This window comes from Vipera ursinii, assembly GCF_947247035.1.
Source record: "Vipera ursinii genome assembly, chromosome: 1".
Classification (NCBI taxonomy): Eukaryota; Metazoa; Chordata; class Lepidosauria; order Squamata; family Viperidae; genus Vipera; species Vipera ursinii.
The window spans coordinates 98,435,176-98,452,380 of record NC_139512.1 but is presented as its reverse complement, the minus strand read 5'-3'; the positions used below and the strand labels follow the sequence as shown (position 1 = coordinate 98,452,380).

At 37.7% G+C, this 17,205-nt stretch overlaps 1 protein-coding gene across 1 annotated transcript in view; it reads right to left on the bottom strand.

Annotated features, from left to right (window-relative positions):
* Window positions 1–1,301: 1,301 nt before the first annotated feature.
* Window positions 1,302–17,205, bottom strand: part of IRAG1 (inositol 1,4,5-triphosphate receptor associated 1) — a gene marked incomplete at its 5' end in the record, with an annotated part of 44,221 nt that continues 28,317 nt past the window's right edge. Inside the window, 7 exons of the mRNA XM_083348672.1 lie at window positions 1,302–2,181; window positions 4,586–4,711; window positions 9,526–9,645; window positions 14,270–14,334; window positions 14,696–14,794; window positions 15,778–15,827; window positions 16,458–16,599. Of these exons, the coding sequence (XP_083204798.1) occupies window positions 1,941–2,181; window positions 4,586–4,711; window positions 9,526–9,645; window positions 14,270–14,334; window positions 14,696–14,794; window positions 15,778–15,827; window positions 16,458–16,599 (843 nt within the window). The 3' untranslated portion in view covers window positions 1,302–1,940. The remainder of the gene's footprint in view (window positions 2,182–4,585; window positions 4,712–9,525; window positions 9,646–14,269; window positions 14,335–14,695; window positions 14,795–15,777; window positions 15,828–16,457; window positions 16,600–17,205) is intronic.

The window sequence follows — 17,205 nt, the reverse complement described above, 5'->3', positions numbered from 1 at the left end:
AATGAACGAGACAGGAATGCCTGAACTGCAGCCATTCTTTCATTCTGATCTTAAGCATTTCTATTTGGAAGCAAGTCCTGCTACTCAGTTGACTTATTTATGCTAGCTTATGCTTGCAGTTTGACTGTTCCTAACTTTGAATTGAGTCAGGAAATCTATTTATACTTGCAGGAACAAAAATCCTCTCTTTTGATTCCAAGGAGCAACTCCTGCCAACCTACTAATGAAGCTGTTTTTTGTTCCAGACATTTAGATTTAATTGTATATGTATATGCTGCGGAGAAAGGTTTTTCCGCAGACCGGAGGGGGTATGGTTTTGCATACTGCCTGCATCTGTGGATGGAGCTTTACTTGTTTGTGTGTCTCAGTTGCTGGCATGCTGTGGACCAGTGCCGGTCCACAAACCGGGGGTTGGGGACCCCTGCACTACAGAATATGAAAAAGTGTTGCTGTTGAGCTGTTAACAGCATTTTCACACATGACTTTTTAAAAAATGACAAACAAACCTCAGCCTGATGTGTATATAAGGATAACCCATAAGAGGGTTAATTGATAATACTAAGCCAAAGTCAGATCAAATCATGGCTTATTTTGTTTGTGGGAAAAAAGACTTTCTGGTTCACCAGAATAAAATGAACAGAGATTGGGCAAATGTTCGCATTCTTCCTGAAAACACCATCTGTTAAACTACCTTTATTTTGGATTTAAGATATTAGTTGCTATTGTTCTAAAGAAGCAAAAATAAGGGGAGGAAACCTTAAGTATTTTATTCAATTGATTAGTACTTTGTGAGAATGCCCCCATTTGTCATTTAAAACCCACACATCCTTGCCTTGCCCACCCTCACACTTCATGTGAAATACAGTTCTGTACTTATGAGGCAATGGTTCTGCAAACTAATACATATAACACGTTGACTGAATTTACACACTAAGCAAAATTTGGTTTGTTTTCATCTTAGCATATTTTTGGGTAGAGCTGTGCAAATTCAACTGACTATGGTTTATTCCAGTGGTTCTCAATCTATAGTCTCCAGACCCCTGGAGAGCCATGATGTAATCATAGGGGATCTGAGAAGGCTTGAAGAAATGTTATGATTTAAATCTTGAGTTAAGTCTTGGAGGTCCATGGCCGTGGTCTGCGGCTACAAAAGGTACTTAAAGGGAATACATCTTGAAGAACAGGTTGTGAACCACTGGTTTATTCAATAAAATATAATAAGATAAACATGGTTTAGTATGATCTGTGAACCTAAGTAATACTGCAATACTATTGTATCTTACTGGAACATGGTAGAACTTTATGGATGTAGTTCTTGTAAAGTTTCACCTTAAAAAAAGATAATTAACAAAAAAAAATGCTCATAGCCTGCATTTCACCTATTTTTGTGGTCTGGGTAGCAAGGAACTTGTCTCGTAAGTATAGAATCTGCTTATAACAAAACATTTCGGTGTTTTGCAGTTTTACCATTAGCTCATCCCTGTGATTGTGAAATCAAATGCAGACCTCTAAGATGTTCGTGAACAGCAGCCAAACTGAAATTTATAGGAAGAATTAATGCTAGCATTTATGTAACAGGAAGTCTGTTGTGACATTTTGTAGAAGGACTGGACTTTACATTCCACTGATGAACTTCTCTATCCCAGTTTTTGATCGACTGCTATCTTTGTCTTTTCCATACAATTCTTCTAATATTCAGACATATCAATCAAATAACAATTACCATAACAGAGAAAACAGATTTATTGGCTGGGGTGGCTGGTTAATTAAAAACCACAATGCATTCACAAAACTGATGACATAAAAGAAACGAAGCAGTGGTTTGTTGATAACATATAACCATCACAGGAGTGACAGTGCTCTGCATTGTTCATCTCAAGTTTCGAAAAAGCTTATTCCTGGTGTCTTTAATGGTTTTTTTTCCCCCAGGCGTGATTTTGTTACTGGTCATGTTGCAGTCCTGAATTTCCCCAAGAATACCGATGGGCAGCAGAACAGGCAGGTTTCACTTGGGCTCCATCTGATCCCTCCGTATAGGAGAAGAAGTAATTGTATAAACTGGAGGTCCCCAGCACTACAGCAAAAACTGTAATAATGGCTGCTACAATCCAGAGCACATTCCAGTGTTTATGCAGTTTGGGATACAGTATCTGAACATAATGGATAACAACTTCAAGTTTGCTGTAAAATGAGGGGGGGGAGGAGTAAATAAAAACAATAAAATGAGTTTTTTGGAAGCATTCTGAATCATAGGTTTCTACTACCTACAATGCTACCATCTCCTTTAAGGCTCCGACTTAATACTTGATTTATTGAGTCCTGTGCTGAATATAACAGCTAGGGTGGCCCCCATTATGGCAGAAGTTATTCTTCTTTATCCATTTGGATTTTCTTGTTTGCTCAAATCTAAGGATTTATATAATATGCAAGTCTCTCTTTAAATTTTATATTAAAGGCATTAGAAAGAAGAAAGAAGTAGCAACATAAACAGCAAATACAGCAGCAGTGCTACAGTCAAAAGTTATTAGTACATTTTCAAAGCCATCCAAGTTCTCAATGGCTGTGAGTCACTTTATAATTTTTTTTTAAAAAAAACAGAGTAACAGAATGTTTGAAAGGTCTTTGGGGATCTTCTTGTCCAGCCCCCTGCTCAACCAGGAGAACCAAATCCAACATTCATTTTATTTTATTCAGCTAATTTATATAACTCCCCATCTCACAAAGACACATATAAAAATCAACAGCCAACTAACACAATATCACAAAAATTACAGATACCTACAACCATCCGATTCCCAAGGCCTGGGAGAACAATTTTCAGAAAGCGGGATCAAAAAGTATCACTGAGGTGATATTATTGAAGAGAGCAGGCACTGCCACCAAGAAGTCATAATTCTTGTACCTCACAAGATGATGTAATTTGAACCTGAAATTTGCCTAATCTGCTTGAGTTCACCAATTGGATGGAAAAGCTTCCATCAAGAAGCTAAGCCCTATGGTGGCCAGTGTAGGGCACTCTCACACTGACCAAATCCAAACACAGACAAAGAAGAACCACCACAAAATGATGACTCTCACTTCTGGTGCAAAAGGACGCCAAGATGAATTGTTGTGGAAGCCACAAAAACATCAAGGAACATTAGGATGAATGTACCACCCTCATCCTGACTCCACCACAGGCTATCAAAAAGTGTGACCAATGTTGTCCCCATACTAAACCCTGACCTAAAACTTGACAAAGTAGACAATCTATTTCTTCCAGGGTCCTCTGGAACTGAAGCCTGACCATCCCCTCCATCACAGAAAAGGGAGGTTGGAGATTTGATGGAAATTAATCAGGATGGTTGGGTCCAGCAATGGCCTCTTAAGGAGAGGGTAGATGACAGCAACTTTCGAGGCTGAGGAAACCATCCCCCAACTCTGAGTGGATCTGGGTAACTTCAGCTGCTAGAAAGTGAGAATATTCCTCACAGTAGTTCTGCAGTGGTTCTGTGACTTATCCCTCCCCAGCAGAGACTGGGTCACCTTCAGTAGGCCTACTGATTGAGTACTGGTAGATGCAATAAGTGTAGACTAATAGTTTTGCTTTATTGCATGTTATCGCCATGATGTAAGCCTTAACATGAGTTCTTGCTTATGTTTGGTTGATTCTGTTTTTTGTCTTTCCCTAATGGCAGTCTACACCTTCCTTATTGTGCTTCATCTCCTGGAGCACCTCAGAAAAACAAGACACACCCTAGGTTAAAACTAGAAGAGAACCACCCTATGTTCTATAAAATAACCCAATGTTTTCATTAAATTTAGTTTCTCTTCACAATTATACTGGCAAAAATGTACAATAAGAAAGCTAGAAGTACAATTCTGGTTTATTCACTATTGCATTCACATATAATTTTCAAGGTCTTTTAATTCTAAATTAATTTGTAATGAAAAGGCAAGATTACAAAAGCCAAAATGACCTGTTCCCCTTGTTTTTCACCTACGTAACATAAATAAAATAAGTTACGGTAGGTTCAAAGGCATTACATCTTAAATGTGGAATAGCCTTCTTTCTCTATGGCTTTATAACATTTATTCTCTGATTTATACTGAACAAATGGAATGTCAATCTAAAATCATGTAAAAGAATTATGACAACACAGGGATTAAGTTCATAAACATACTCCCCTTCTCACAATAATTATATAACTGAAAGCTTTCTCAGAATTTTTAAATTATTTCACCTAGAATCATGAATTTCTCCTTCAGGAATGCTCCCTCTAGCAAATCTTTTTCTAAGCATCTTGGGATTGAAAAAACAACAACAGATGAATGGTCTGCAAAAGGAATTAGCCTGTCTTTTTTGTCACAGAATTATTTCTGTATAAGATTCTGCAACCTTTACACCAATTCTCCTGTTTTATAAATGAAAAAAGGTTGGCATGTTTTGTTTTAATTTTGTATTTTAAAAGAGAGATCATTGAAAACAAACTTCTTTGATCGTGATCCCGATCTATTCAATTGTTGGCCATTTCACATAGAAATAGCCATTAATTCAGAAAAAACAATAGTCTCCTTTTACATTATGAATAAATAATGTCCTTACCTCTGTGGCTTGCTAATCTTATCATTTTCCATGGGCAAAAAATCCTTGAGTTTTTCATGAATTTTCTCTTCACTGTCTTCTTTCAGCTCTTCACTTTCCTTGTTTTTCTTTAGGCCTTCTTGATATCTGTAAAAGTATAGATGGATGGTAAGATTAGAGCTGAAATCAGTGGTTGACTGATTGGGGAGGGGCAGTACAGAGCATTCCTAAAAGGAGACAATTTGGAAATTTTCAGAGTCTAGGAAACATTTTGATGAACATTTTAGACCTCTATTTTTATAAAAATTATATAGCAATAGCTAGTATATTACTAGTGAGATGAATTTGAACACAGCTTGGGAAACCACAATGCAGTTCAGCTCTATTCTTTTGTGCTACCAAATCCATTGGCAAACTCAGATTTGTATTTACTTAAAGAAAAAAGAAGATTAGGGAGTAGCAGAAGCAATTTCTCAATTATATTATGTGTCATTTCTCTTTTAGGACTGCCAGTCCATAAATTGCATTCATGATGACTTCCAGAACATTGAAATTCTTGGTATATGGAAATCTAGAGAACTGTTTCCCCTGCCATATTTATTAATTGACCCATGGGGGTCACAAAGAGTTGGACTTAGCCACTGAACAACAACAACAAATTTATTCATTCCTGATGTAGGGATTCATGGATCAGAATAAGGAACTGTACAACTTCAGGACAAAACCAGCAGTAAGGCTTCAGTTCATTTTTATCATGCCTGCAGCCAGAATATTGTTGGGGTTTTCTAAAATCTAATCTGATTTCAGGTCTGGGATTGAAGAAAAGTTTTAAAATCGTCCTGTCTCCAACCTTCGCTTTTTGGCGAAGGTTGTTGAGAGTGTGATAGCGCATCATCTCCCTCTGTTCCTGGAGGAAACTGATTATCTTGACCCGTACCAATCGGGTTTCAGGCCCGGGTATAGCACGGAGACGGAATTGGTCGCGCTGGTGAATGATCTCTGGCGGGCTCGGGACAGGGATTGTTCCTCTGTCCTAGTCCTATTAGACCTCTCAGCGGCTTTTGATACCATCGACCATGGTATCCTATTGTGGCGTCTCAGGGGGTTGGGAGTGGGGGGCACTGTTTTACAGTGGTTCTCCTCCTATCTCCTGGGCCGCTCGCAGTCGGTGTTGACGAGAGGGCAGAGGTCCGCCCCGAGATCTCTCGTTTGTGGAATCCCTCAGGGGTCGGTCCTCTCTCCCCTCCTGTTCAACATCTACATAAAGCCACTGGGTGAGCTCATTCGTGGTTTCGGGGTGGGGTATCACCAGTACACTGATGATACCCAACTTTTTCTTTCCACCCCGAACCAACCCAGTGATGCCCTCGCCGTGATGTCCTGTTGCCTGGAGGCGGTTCGGGTTTGGATGGGGAGAAACAGGCTTCGTCTCAATCCTGCCAAGAGTGAGTGGCTGTTCATACCAGCATCTCGGACTGACCAGCTTTTTCCATCATTAACAATAGGGGGTGAGGTGTTACCCCCCGTTGATAGGGCTCGCAACTTGGGTGTCCTCCTGGATTCATGGCTCAGTTTTGAAGATCATATAGGAGCCGTGACCAGGGGGGCTTTTGCCCAGGTTCACCTGGTGAACCAGTTGCAGCCCTATCTGGACCGAGATGCCCTACGCACAGTCACTCATGCGCTCGTGACCTCCCGGTTAGACTACTGCAATGCCCTCTACATGGGGCTGCCCTTGAGGACCACTCAGAGGCTTCAACTGGTGCAGAATGCAGCTGCGCGAGTTGTGACGGGAGCTTCCCGATACTCCCGTGTAACACCTCTTCTCTGTGAGCTGCATTGGCTTCCGGTTGCCCTCTGGGTGAGATTCAAGGTGCTGGTAATGACCTATAAAGCCCTAAATGGCTTGGGTCCGGACTATCTAAGGGAACACCTGCTGCCGGCATCATCTTCCCATTGTCCTGTGCGCTCCCACAGGGAGGGCCTTCTCAGGGTACTGCCGGTTAATGAATGCCAACAGGTTATTCCCAGGGGAAGGGCGTTCTCTGTGGGTGCGCCTGCCCTATGAAACCAACTACCTACGGAACTTAGGACTGCCCCCGACCTTCGCTCATTTTGCCAGGACCTGAAAACTTGGCTCTTCGAGCTGTTTGGCCTAGACTGAGGGGTTTTTAATTTTAATTGGGTTTTAGATTTACTTGGGGCTTGAATTTAATTAATTGTTTTAATTGATTTTAATTTTTGTATTTTATGGTTTTAACTGCCCTGTAAACCGCCCTGAGTCCTACGGGAATAGGGCGGTATACAAATTCAATAAATAAATAAATAAATAAATAAATAAATAAATATTGCACCTACCTAAATTAGAATTTTTCTCAATTATATGAATAATATATAGCAGGGGTCCCCAGCCCCCTGGACCATGCCATGCCTGAAACTGGGCCATGCAAACAAGCAAAGCCCCATCCACAGGATGCAGCCAGTACATGAAACCATGTTGCCTCTGGTCTGCAGAAAAACTCTCTCCATGGAACCGGTCCCTGGTGCTCAAAAGGTTGGGGACCTCTGATATATAGCACTAGCATGAAAAAGTAGGCTCTGAAATTTGTTTCCTGAATACATGAAACTAGACACACCTCAAAGTCACCTTCCCCTCATCATCATTTGGTTTGCAGCCACTTTAAGTATGGAACCCAGACTCTTGGTCTTAGTTAAGATCCTCCATTGAAAAACCCACTTGAAAGTTCATGCGGAATTAAATGAACCCCTAGCTCAGAGCATACATGCCCTGAAAGGTATTAGACAGGGATATATTCTAATGGTTTTTAATCTCTATGTCAATGATCTTCCAGGATTCCAGTATATCAGTGGTATCAGACACTCATACCCCAAAGATCCATGATAAATTTATTAATATTCATTAATATTCTTTTATTATGTTGACTTCTGGCTGACAGCAATACTTACTACATTCTTAATTATGCATACACATCAATAAACTCAAATCTAAAGTGATGGTATTTAGCAAAAGGAAAAAAGTCTGAAATATAACTGGCAGTTGGGTGGAGAGAATATTTTAATTCTTTCACTTATTTAGGAATAAGTATTTTTATTCTTTCACTTATTTAGGAATGATCTTTACCAACACAGGATTGTGGGCAAATAATTTCAAAAGAAATTTTATGAGGGCAGAGACAAGCACTGAAATAATTGTATAAATTACTTAATTACAATTACCTAGATAACTTTACCCCCATGTTGAAAATATTTAGGACACAAATAGTCCCAAATATTGACTTATGGCATGGAACTGTGGGACCTTACAAAAGCTACCTCCCGTGAATTAATTTTTAATTGTTTTTAATTTTTGTATTTCTTGTTTTAATTACCCTGTTAACCGCCCTGAGTCCTTCGGGAAAGGGCGGTATACAAATCCAATTAAAATAAAATAAAATAAATACCGGTAAATAATCTGTTTCTTAAGAAGCATATTAAGAACTCATAAGAACACGTCAGCCTCCATGGTCAGAGCAGCAGTAGGTCTCCACTCTATAAACAGCCACTCATCAATAAAACTATTAGCAGAGGATCCATTCAAAGGACCCTGATAGGTTACCCAAATATGTTTAGCAGCTGAACAAATAACTGTGGCTTCCTATGTAAATGAATTTACCAAATTTATTTTAAAACACACCGTAGGTTTTTGCACTCGATATTTATTCTCAACTGACTTCAGCAAATAAAATTTTGAAACAGACAATCTTAGATATCAGTGCCCAAATAGTGGTGTTGTTGACAAAAAATAATGCTAATAATAAATCTTTAAATTGGTTGGCTAAGAACAAAACCATTTTCCAAACCAAAAAATACTTGTAATGAGTTTGACACAATTCCTCAGAAGCACCTATACTAGAATAAGATCTGAACTGTTGGATTACATGGCCAAATATGAGTTCTTCCATCATTTGCCAACTTGAGAAGACATGTACATGCAGTGTTGCAGCCATTGAAGATATTGCTCATGTTTTATTTGATTGTCAATTGTATGCCCCATTTAGGCTTACATATTTAAAATTTCTATTTGACAAACCAGTCCACTGGGACCTGAATTGCAGTTTGTACTATTTCCTCCTAGGCATAACATATACTGTTCATTGTTAACAGAAATGTTAAGTTTATAGTCAAGGCAATTCAGCCAATAATCCATTATATTAAACAGATTGGGAATTATATACAGGTCATGTATTTATCTGAGCACTATTTTTTTTGTACTTAGCACAAATGTATTTTTTTTCTGTATATATATTTTTATTAAACAAATTTTAAATAAAAAAACAAGAACATTATTACAGAGTACTAAAAGGTGCATCAAATAGAAAAACCCAAGACATCCTAGACACCAAAAAAGACAAGAACAACAACATTAGACAGGACCGGGGAGTGTAATACTACCCCTAATTTCTTTTTCTCGTACATCCCAGGCTAAGTAACCTTTAATTACCAAATATTAAAAATCTATAATTGTATATATCTCCAGATTCTATACCTCAAATAAAAAATAGACAATCATCTAGTATTTCCCCCGTTGAGATTAAATCATCTATTTTGTAACCATGAATACCAGGAGTCCCAACTTTTATTGAAAAGTGATTCACTTTTCCCTTTGAGAATATATGTCATACGATCTGACTCTGCGCATAGTAATACTTTCTCTATTACTTGATAGTCCGTTGGGATTTCCATCATCTTCCAATATTGCGCATAGGTTATACGCGCCGCTGTTGTAATATGTATTACTAGATACCAAACATTTTTTGGTACTTCTTGTGGCTTCATCCCCAAGAGGAAAATAGCTGGGTCCAATTGAAGATCATATCCTGTTATTTGAAATAACCAATTTTTTATATTGGTCCAGTAACGCTTAACCTTTGGACAAGTCCACCATTGATGGTAGTTCTCACCCTTTGTTATAAGCTTCCTCTTCTATTTTGGCTTTGGCCTCTGGGCTGATCTCTTCCGAGCCACTTTCTGTTGAGGCTGAAGGAGGATGTTCACAATCTGGGTCACTGTTTGGTTTTTCACTAAGAGATTTGAAAGGAAAGTGATGCATCATTATTTAGGTTGCATATTAAGAGAGTGAGATATTTTCCTTCCTTCCTTCCTTCCTTCCTTCCTTCCTTCCTTCCTTCCTTCCTTCCTTCCTTCCTTCCTTCTTACTTATAGTTACTTGCTGCCATTCAGCTGTGATAAAGGTTAGGAAAGGCCAGATTCTTAAGTTATTCCCAGAACATTACAAACACACCACCTAAACCAATCAAAATTGGAGAAAATGATGTATTTTACAGTTTTGATTAGAGACAACATGGTTCGGCAAATGTTATATGCTTTGTACTCTTCAAGCAAAATTAGAGAAGATGCCCCCATATAGATTACGACTGCAACTGGATGGGTGGGGAGAATTCAGTTTAACCTGTTTCTGCAAATTGTCCAAATTGTCCTAAAATGATGTATAATTTATGCTTTTCTCCCAGGACAAGTAACTCATGCAGTTCTTATTTTAAAATACTTTTCTTAAAAGCCCACAGGAATACAATCTAGCTGTTTTTCATCTTGTCTGATTTATTTACGATTGTACCAAATATATCATAGCACAGCTTCATGGGCCCCCTATGTCCTTGAAGCATCTACGAGAAAGCAAAAATTCCTGGAAAACACTACAAAAGTCATACTGCTTTTCCTGGGAAAATCTGCTGTTTACATTTAGGAGTTTTAAAAGGGCTTTTCAACCTTTTCACCCATTGTACGACTTTTAGGATATGGCAACATCCGAGTAGCACCAGTTGCCTAGCAAGGTGTCAAAAACTCGATTGGCAGTGGGGGTGGGGTGGGGGGTTGTTTGGTTTTTATTTCCCCCCCCTCTGCTGGGTGGTTGCAGCAGGTTTTGGTCACTTCACATGAACCTGGGATACTGTGACTGTCATAAATATGAAACAGTTTTGTTTTTTTAAAATCCCATTTATATCCCACTCTTCTCCAAAGACTCAGGATGGCTTACAATCTAAGAAGCACAAATCAATGTGCTTAGCAATTGCCAAGCATCTGAATGTAAATCACAAGACTCTGGAGATGCTGCAATATTCCAGCTGATCGATGCTTCTTCTGGGCTGGAGCCTGGTGCTGATCCTGGCACTTCCGCTGAGCCCTGACAGCCCTGCAGCTCCAGCCATCTCTCACTCAGGCTTGTGCAGTGCTGCCACTGGTTCAGCTCATTCCGCTCCCCTGCTACCACTTTTCTAGGATGATCACGTACCACCTGCCAGGTGCCGATGTACCACAGGTGGTACCCGTACCACTGGTTGAAAAGCCCTGATTTAGGCAACAAATTCCCTCTTTAATCCTCTCTCAGTTCCTCCTCCTCCTCCATCAGATGCCAACCAGCTGAGAAGGTACACATTTTATATTACTCATTTCACCTGGCCTGTGGTATTTTGTATCTACATACAAAAATAGCTGAACCCCTTTGGTACAGTATACAGTAATTTGGGGTGTGTTTCATTTGAGGCAAGTCAAATAATAACTAACACTGTTGACATGCCTCACACGAAACACAGCCCAAATTACTGTATACCAAGCTGATTGTTGCTTGAAGAAAAGGGAAAGAAGGACTGGGTTTCTTTAGGACATTCTGCCACCATAAAGCAAACAGAGAATTTTAAAATGTCTTGTTGCTATCCTCTGTCTCTTTCATTGCCTGAAGACAGGTGAGTCACACCATTGCAGGAATGCATATAGTATGATATGAGGACTGCGGATTGCAGAAGATGGCCACTGAGCCCCATTCATTTCCCCACCCCCCCGGCCCTTCATCCCTTTTTGGAATAAACTACTCTTGATATGCCAAATAAAGCTTGGTCACCCATTCCTGTTCTACTGCAGGGAAGAGTGGTGAATTGTCAGGACTCTTAGAATAGAGATTTTTTTAACAGAATACAAGTTGTAAATCAGTCTATTAAACTTCAAATCACACAGAGGTCTGACAAATAATCCTAGTATCTGTACAAATACATTTGAGCTACAGTATTTCATACCCAATTGACCCAAACCTGAGTTCTTATTGTTTCCTTAAAGATAAAGGTAAAGGTTTTCCCTCCGACTCTAGAGGGTGGTGCTTATCTCCATTTCTTAGCTAAGGGAGCCAGCATTGTGTAAAGGCATTCCGTGGTCATGAGGGTATGACTCAGTGTATGACTATACGCTGAGGCACATGGAACACTGTTACCTTCCCACCATAGTGGTACCTATTTATCTACTTGCATTTGCATGCTTTCGAACTGCTAGGTGGGCAGGAGCTGGGGCAAGACTGGGAGCTCACCCTGTTGCCCAGTTTGGGTCTCAGAGTCTTTAACCACTGAGCCTTCATACCCCCTTATTGTTTCCTTAAAATCCTCCAATTTGCCCTTTCTAATCATCTTTCTTTGATAGATGGTTGCTTGTAGTTTGTTCAGATTTAAATCACTTCTTGCCATCCTTATTTTTGGACCTATTTATGTCCTTGGAAGCTCCCACCAAGAATGTGACGTTTTGCCTTAATTTGCACATTTTTAGTTAGTTCCACCATAATTTGTGAATGCTAGAGTCTCTTCACACAAGGCCCAGTATACAAGCACTTACAGTTCATTAATGGGCCACTCCATTAACATGAAGGAATTTCTTAGGAGTCTTTGGTAAGCAGCTACACAAAGAATCATCCCCATAGAACATTATTGACTATAATATTGCTTTGTTTGCTGAAAAAAAATACTACTCATAAGTAACTCGTAGGCTTTGCCAAGGCCCAACTGTTTTTTTCTTATTTATTGATACAATTTATAGGTTCCCCAAATATGGGTGGCTTATATTTAAAAGTAGGGGAAAAAAATAAAAACAAGTGACCCAAGGGCAAATGTATAAACACTTACACACACACAAACACACACACCATCAGTGCTTGTAGTTCATTTATTTATTTGGGGGGGGAAAACTTGTCATGGAGCTAAAGAATTATAATAGACACAAAGCACATTAATAGGATCCTTTTAAGCATTGTACTTATATTGTATATTGTACTAGTTTACAAATCAGTAGTCATTATTCCAAAACGTCAGCAGAATACTTTTTTCAAATGTGCTGTATTTCCTGAAGATGACAAATTCTTTGTCCAGGGAAAATAGCTGCCAATATAATACAGGCTTTCTAGGAAATGCGTTCATGCACTGTTCCAAAACACAGAACATCCTGTATTCCTAACAGTATTCTTTTGACAAAACATGACACTCTTGGCGTGGCTATGTTTTGGAAATGAAGGAAATAAAAATATTTAAGCATCTTTATTCAGGAATACAGTAAACTACGGTATCATTCATAATATCTTGGAATGATTGCAAATGAGACTTAATGCTATATTGCTAACACTATCAGTGATGTAGTTTTTTTTATTTAAAGGTCCCACCTTTAAGTAAGTGGTCATAGTCAATCTAGCTTAGCAGCTACACACAAACGCACACACACACATATATCAGATACTAAGATGAAAAGATCCTTAGCCTCAAGGATATTATTTTTTTATGTCAGATTTGCCCCTATGTGTATTTTTGCACAGAAGATAGTCAGTTTGTGTAATACAAAGCCTAGTTAGCACTAAAAAATGAGCAGCCAATGTAGACTGCTTTGTAAAAATATGGTTAAAGGAATTGATGGGAAAGACCAGATGTGGCATCTGAATCTAGCTAGGATTTAATTAACTAGTCTGTATTTCTACTACTGTTGCTAGTTAATAGGGAATCTAAATGATGACTACCTGTAGATGTGATCTATTAAACTCTAACAATCAATCAGAAGCTGGATAGCCATCTCTGGAGATTTTTAAAGTTGGATTTCTGCTCTGAGCAAAATATGATGTGATTGAATTAAATGAGCCATTTTAATTCTATGTGCAGGACATAGCAAGTAAGAAACAGATACAATCAGTGCTGACTTGAGCTAGGTGCAGAATACCATGAGACCATGGGTCTCATCACAGCTTGAAGCTATAATCTTATATAAATTTATTGAATGGTTATTTCCCAATGAACTCAATTTCTCTTTAAAACACAAGGTTTTGATGCATATGACATTACTTTAACCATTTTTAAGGATGCAGTCTTATATACCCTTTTATTTATTTATTTTTGCAAAGTTGGTCATTTCTCAATATTCAGACAAAGAAACAGGTATGTAAGCCCAACCATATTCTTTTCCTAGAATCCTAGTGCAAAAACAAATCCTCCACCAAAAAGATAATTATATTTGTTCTTTAACTGGGGTTTTACATGTTGCAGGGACTTAGTTTAATCTTTTTAAAATTGGTCTTAATTTTTGTATTAATGTTTTAAAAATTATACCCTGTAAACCGCCCTGAGTCCTTCAGGAAAGGGCGGTATGTAAATTAAATTAAATTAAATTAAATTAAATTAAATTAAATTTGTTCTTCAAAATGTATATTTAAGAACAGTAATACAGTTGACCCCTTGCTTTATTACTCTTTACTATATTACAATATGTATTACTATATATATTACCGAGCTGTATTATATTGCCTTCCTTGTGTTTTTTTTTTAAAAAGAAGACATTTTAATGCCAGTTTGCCTACTCTATCACTCTTAATGAAATAAATATTCATGTACTCACTTCTCTATAACTGCAGGTAAGACTGGAGTTGATGTCAAATTGCTTCTTTCATTTGATGATTCAGGCTATAAATAAAGATATTCATTCAATGCTATTACAAATATCAAGAGCATAAATTGCATTTAGTATATGAGAATACCCTAATCACATTAAAAATATAATCTGTGTTTTCCAAATAATTAATTTATCCAATGGACAATGATTTCACTATGATCTGGAAGACTGATAAATATTTCAAGATACTTTTTCACTCCCAACTGCATACTAATGGCTTATTTGGAGTGTAAATGTAATCATTAATTTATATTTATATGTATTTGAATGTGCCAGATTTAGAATATATGGCATTTTCATTAATTGTAATCAAAGTTTTATTCTTTAAAAAGTTTTATTCTTTATATACAATTTTCCAAGTTTAAATTTTACCAAGGAAGATGACACCAAAAGTATGGGTGACGGACTAGGTGACTGGCCTGGGAGCTCAAACTTTGAAACAACAGCAACACTGACTCTCCTTCGAGGCATCTAAAATAAAAAAGCATGTTATATTTTAGTTTAGACATTTATGATAGTTTCAAGGGAAATACAACTAACAGATCAGAGCAAAACAGATGGAACCGTGAGACTTCAGGACACAGTTGCTATACAATTCTATAAAATTCACAAAGTAATTTTATTGTAACTTTCAAACAATGGTAATAGTTTCTATGACTCCATAACACTTCTATAAAAGAATCTCACAGAGTGTAAAGTGCAGGATAATTTTATACATGTTTATTTAGAAGCAAACTTAACTGTCTCTAGTGGAGCTGATTCCCTATTTCTTGCCTCAGTTCTGCTGTCTCCTAAGGGCCAAATTATATATTATATTAAATTTATGTTTTCTTCGAAACACTTAACTATCACTATTTCCGTTTTTCAATCATAGTCCCTCCTCACACTGTTGCAATAGTACAAGTCTCATGTAGCCAGCCAACACAATTTTCCACAAAAGAAAAAAACAACCCAGCAAGCCAAACCAAAAATCCAAGCAGCCTGGTGCTTTGCACGTGGCTCATCCCCTGCCTAAGACACAGGGGAAAGTGCCAGTGTATCAGCAGTTTTACTTCAATCACTTTATGTGGGCTAGTGAGGGGGAGAATAAAATTATTACGCCTTCAGGCTAATATTCCAAAAATGGGAGGAAAGATAAGACAACAATTCTCTCAAAGGGGAAGCTGTTTTGCCACATTTTGCAGATCTCCTGCATTTTCAGATAAAAATCGGGCTTCGTGGAACTTTCCTTCTTCATTGCAGCTAAGCTGGAAAAAAGATCACAAGCTGGCTTGGGTGTGTTGTAAACCCTTGGGATGAAATATCCTATCTAGGATACCATGAGTAATGAGTGCCTTCTCTTAAGTAGTTGCCTGATTCATCTCACTGGACAAGGAGACTTACAGAAGAGCACAAGTATAGTTGACATTTTTTAAATAGTGTATTGAACAGTTTATTAAAATTTGGAAAAATACCTTTCCAATAGAAAGAGACATGGATCTTGATGTACGAGGCACACCGTCATCTGTTGCAAAGTATGAAAACAAAATCAAATGAAAAAAAAATGATACTAGAAAACACAAACACAGATTATTTTATATTGAAATTCATATCAAGCAACATTAAACATTGTTATAAACCATGATAAAATATTGTTGTAATGATCATTATGTATCATCATTTTGGCTGAACAAGTTACAATCTCACAGTATTTTTTAAAATCATTTTTTTTTAAAAAAGTACAGTATTATTTAAGTTGAGTTTGATTCCAGGTGACTTCATAGCCAGGGCGACAATTTGATAACAGCTTTGCCACTGCCTACTTTCCAGGATGTTTTTCACTTCTCATTTTAGTTCTGAGCTCTGGAATTCTTTAGTAAAGCATGTACTAACCAAGCCTGTTTGTACTTAGTTTTTATGGGCTGCCTCCTGCTAAGCCTAACTCAAGATGCACAATTTTATTTAATAAATAAATATTCAATTCATCGGTATTTTATATAGACAAGAGGTCCTTAAAGTTTTAGGGCAATTTTAAGCTTCCTTAAAATTATAGTAAGAGTTTTGGGAAACCCTGTATTATCTGTAACTGTGTGGAAAAGCAAATAAAGGTTTTACAGCAATGTAAATGTGTCTTTAAAGTCTCAGGATGCTTTACCTGGTGAACCATAGCTTCTGCTAGAATTTTGATTAGCAAGTTTCTTATACTCCATGAGCTCAGCATGATCCTTTTCATATGTTCTTTTCAAATTCTCTACATACTGCATCATAACCTCCGTGGCCTTTGACATACGTTTCTCCTTGAAGGAATAGATAAGAACAATGCACATAAAGCTCTATTTTTGATATCAAGGAAGCAGCAGTATATAACAGTTTTTAGCTATATGATTTTACTCAAAAGTAGACCCTGCCAATTGCAGAAAAGTCTTCAATTTGGCCCATATTGTTATGGGAATGCCATTGTATAGAATGTCATTTTTCCTTTTCTGTTATTAATATTCAAATGAATGTTCTCAGTATCCGTCTTTCAATCTATGACCCATTAAGGGCAGAAGCTATCATACTATTCAAGGTGGTTGCCTGGATGCAATCTGATCCAAAGAACTCCTAAAGTACTGGGTATTCTGAGGTCCTCCGTTCTGAAGAGAAGATCCTCAGGATCAACAGCTGTTTATGACAACCAAACCACAAATTTGTTAATCTTGTTATTATGTATATTTTTCTTCCAATCTATTGATTAGTTTATCTTATCTCAACAATTTATTCTGTATGAACTGACATCAGCTACCTTTTCATTGTATCAGTAAATGGAATGAATGCCTTCAGTCTGAACTTGCTATAAGCAATAAAGTTATTTTGGATTAGAAGAAATTGTTAGATCTATTGTTCTCACAAGACCAGAATGT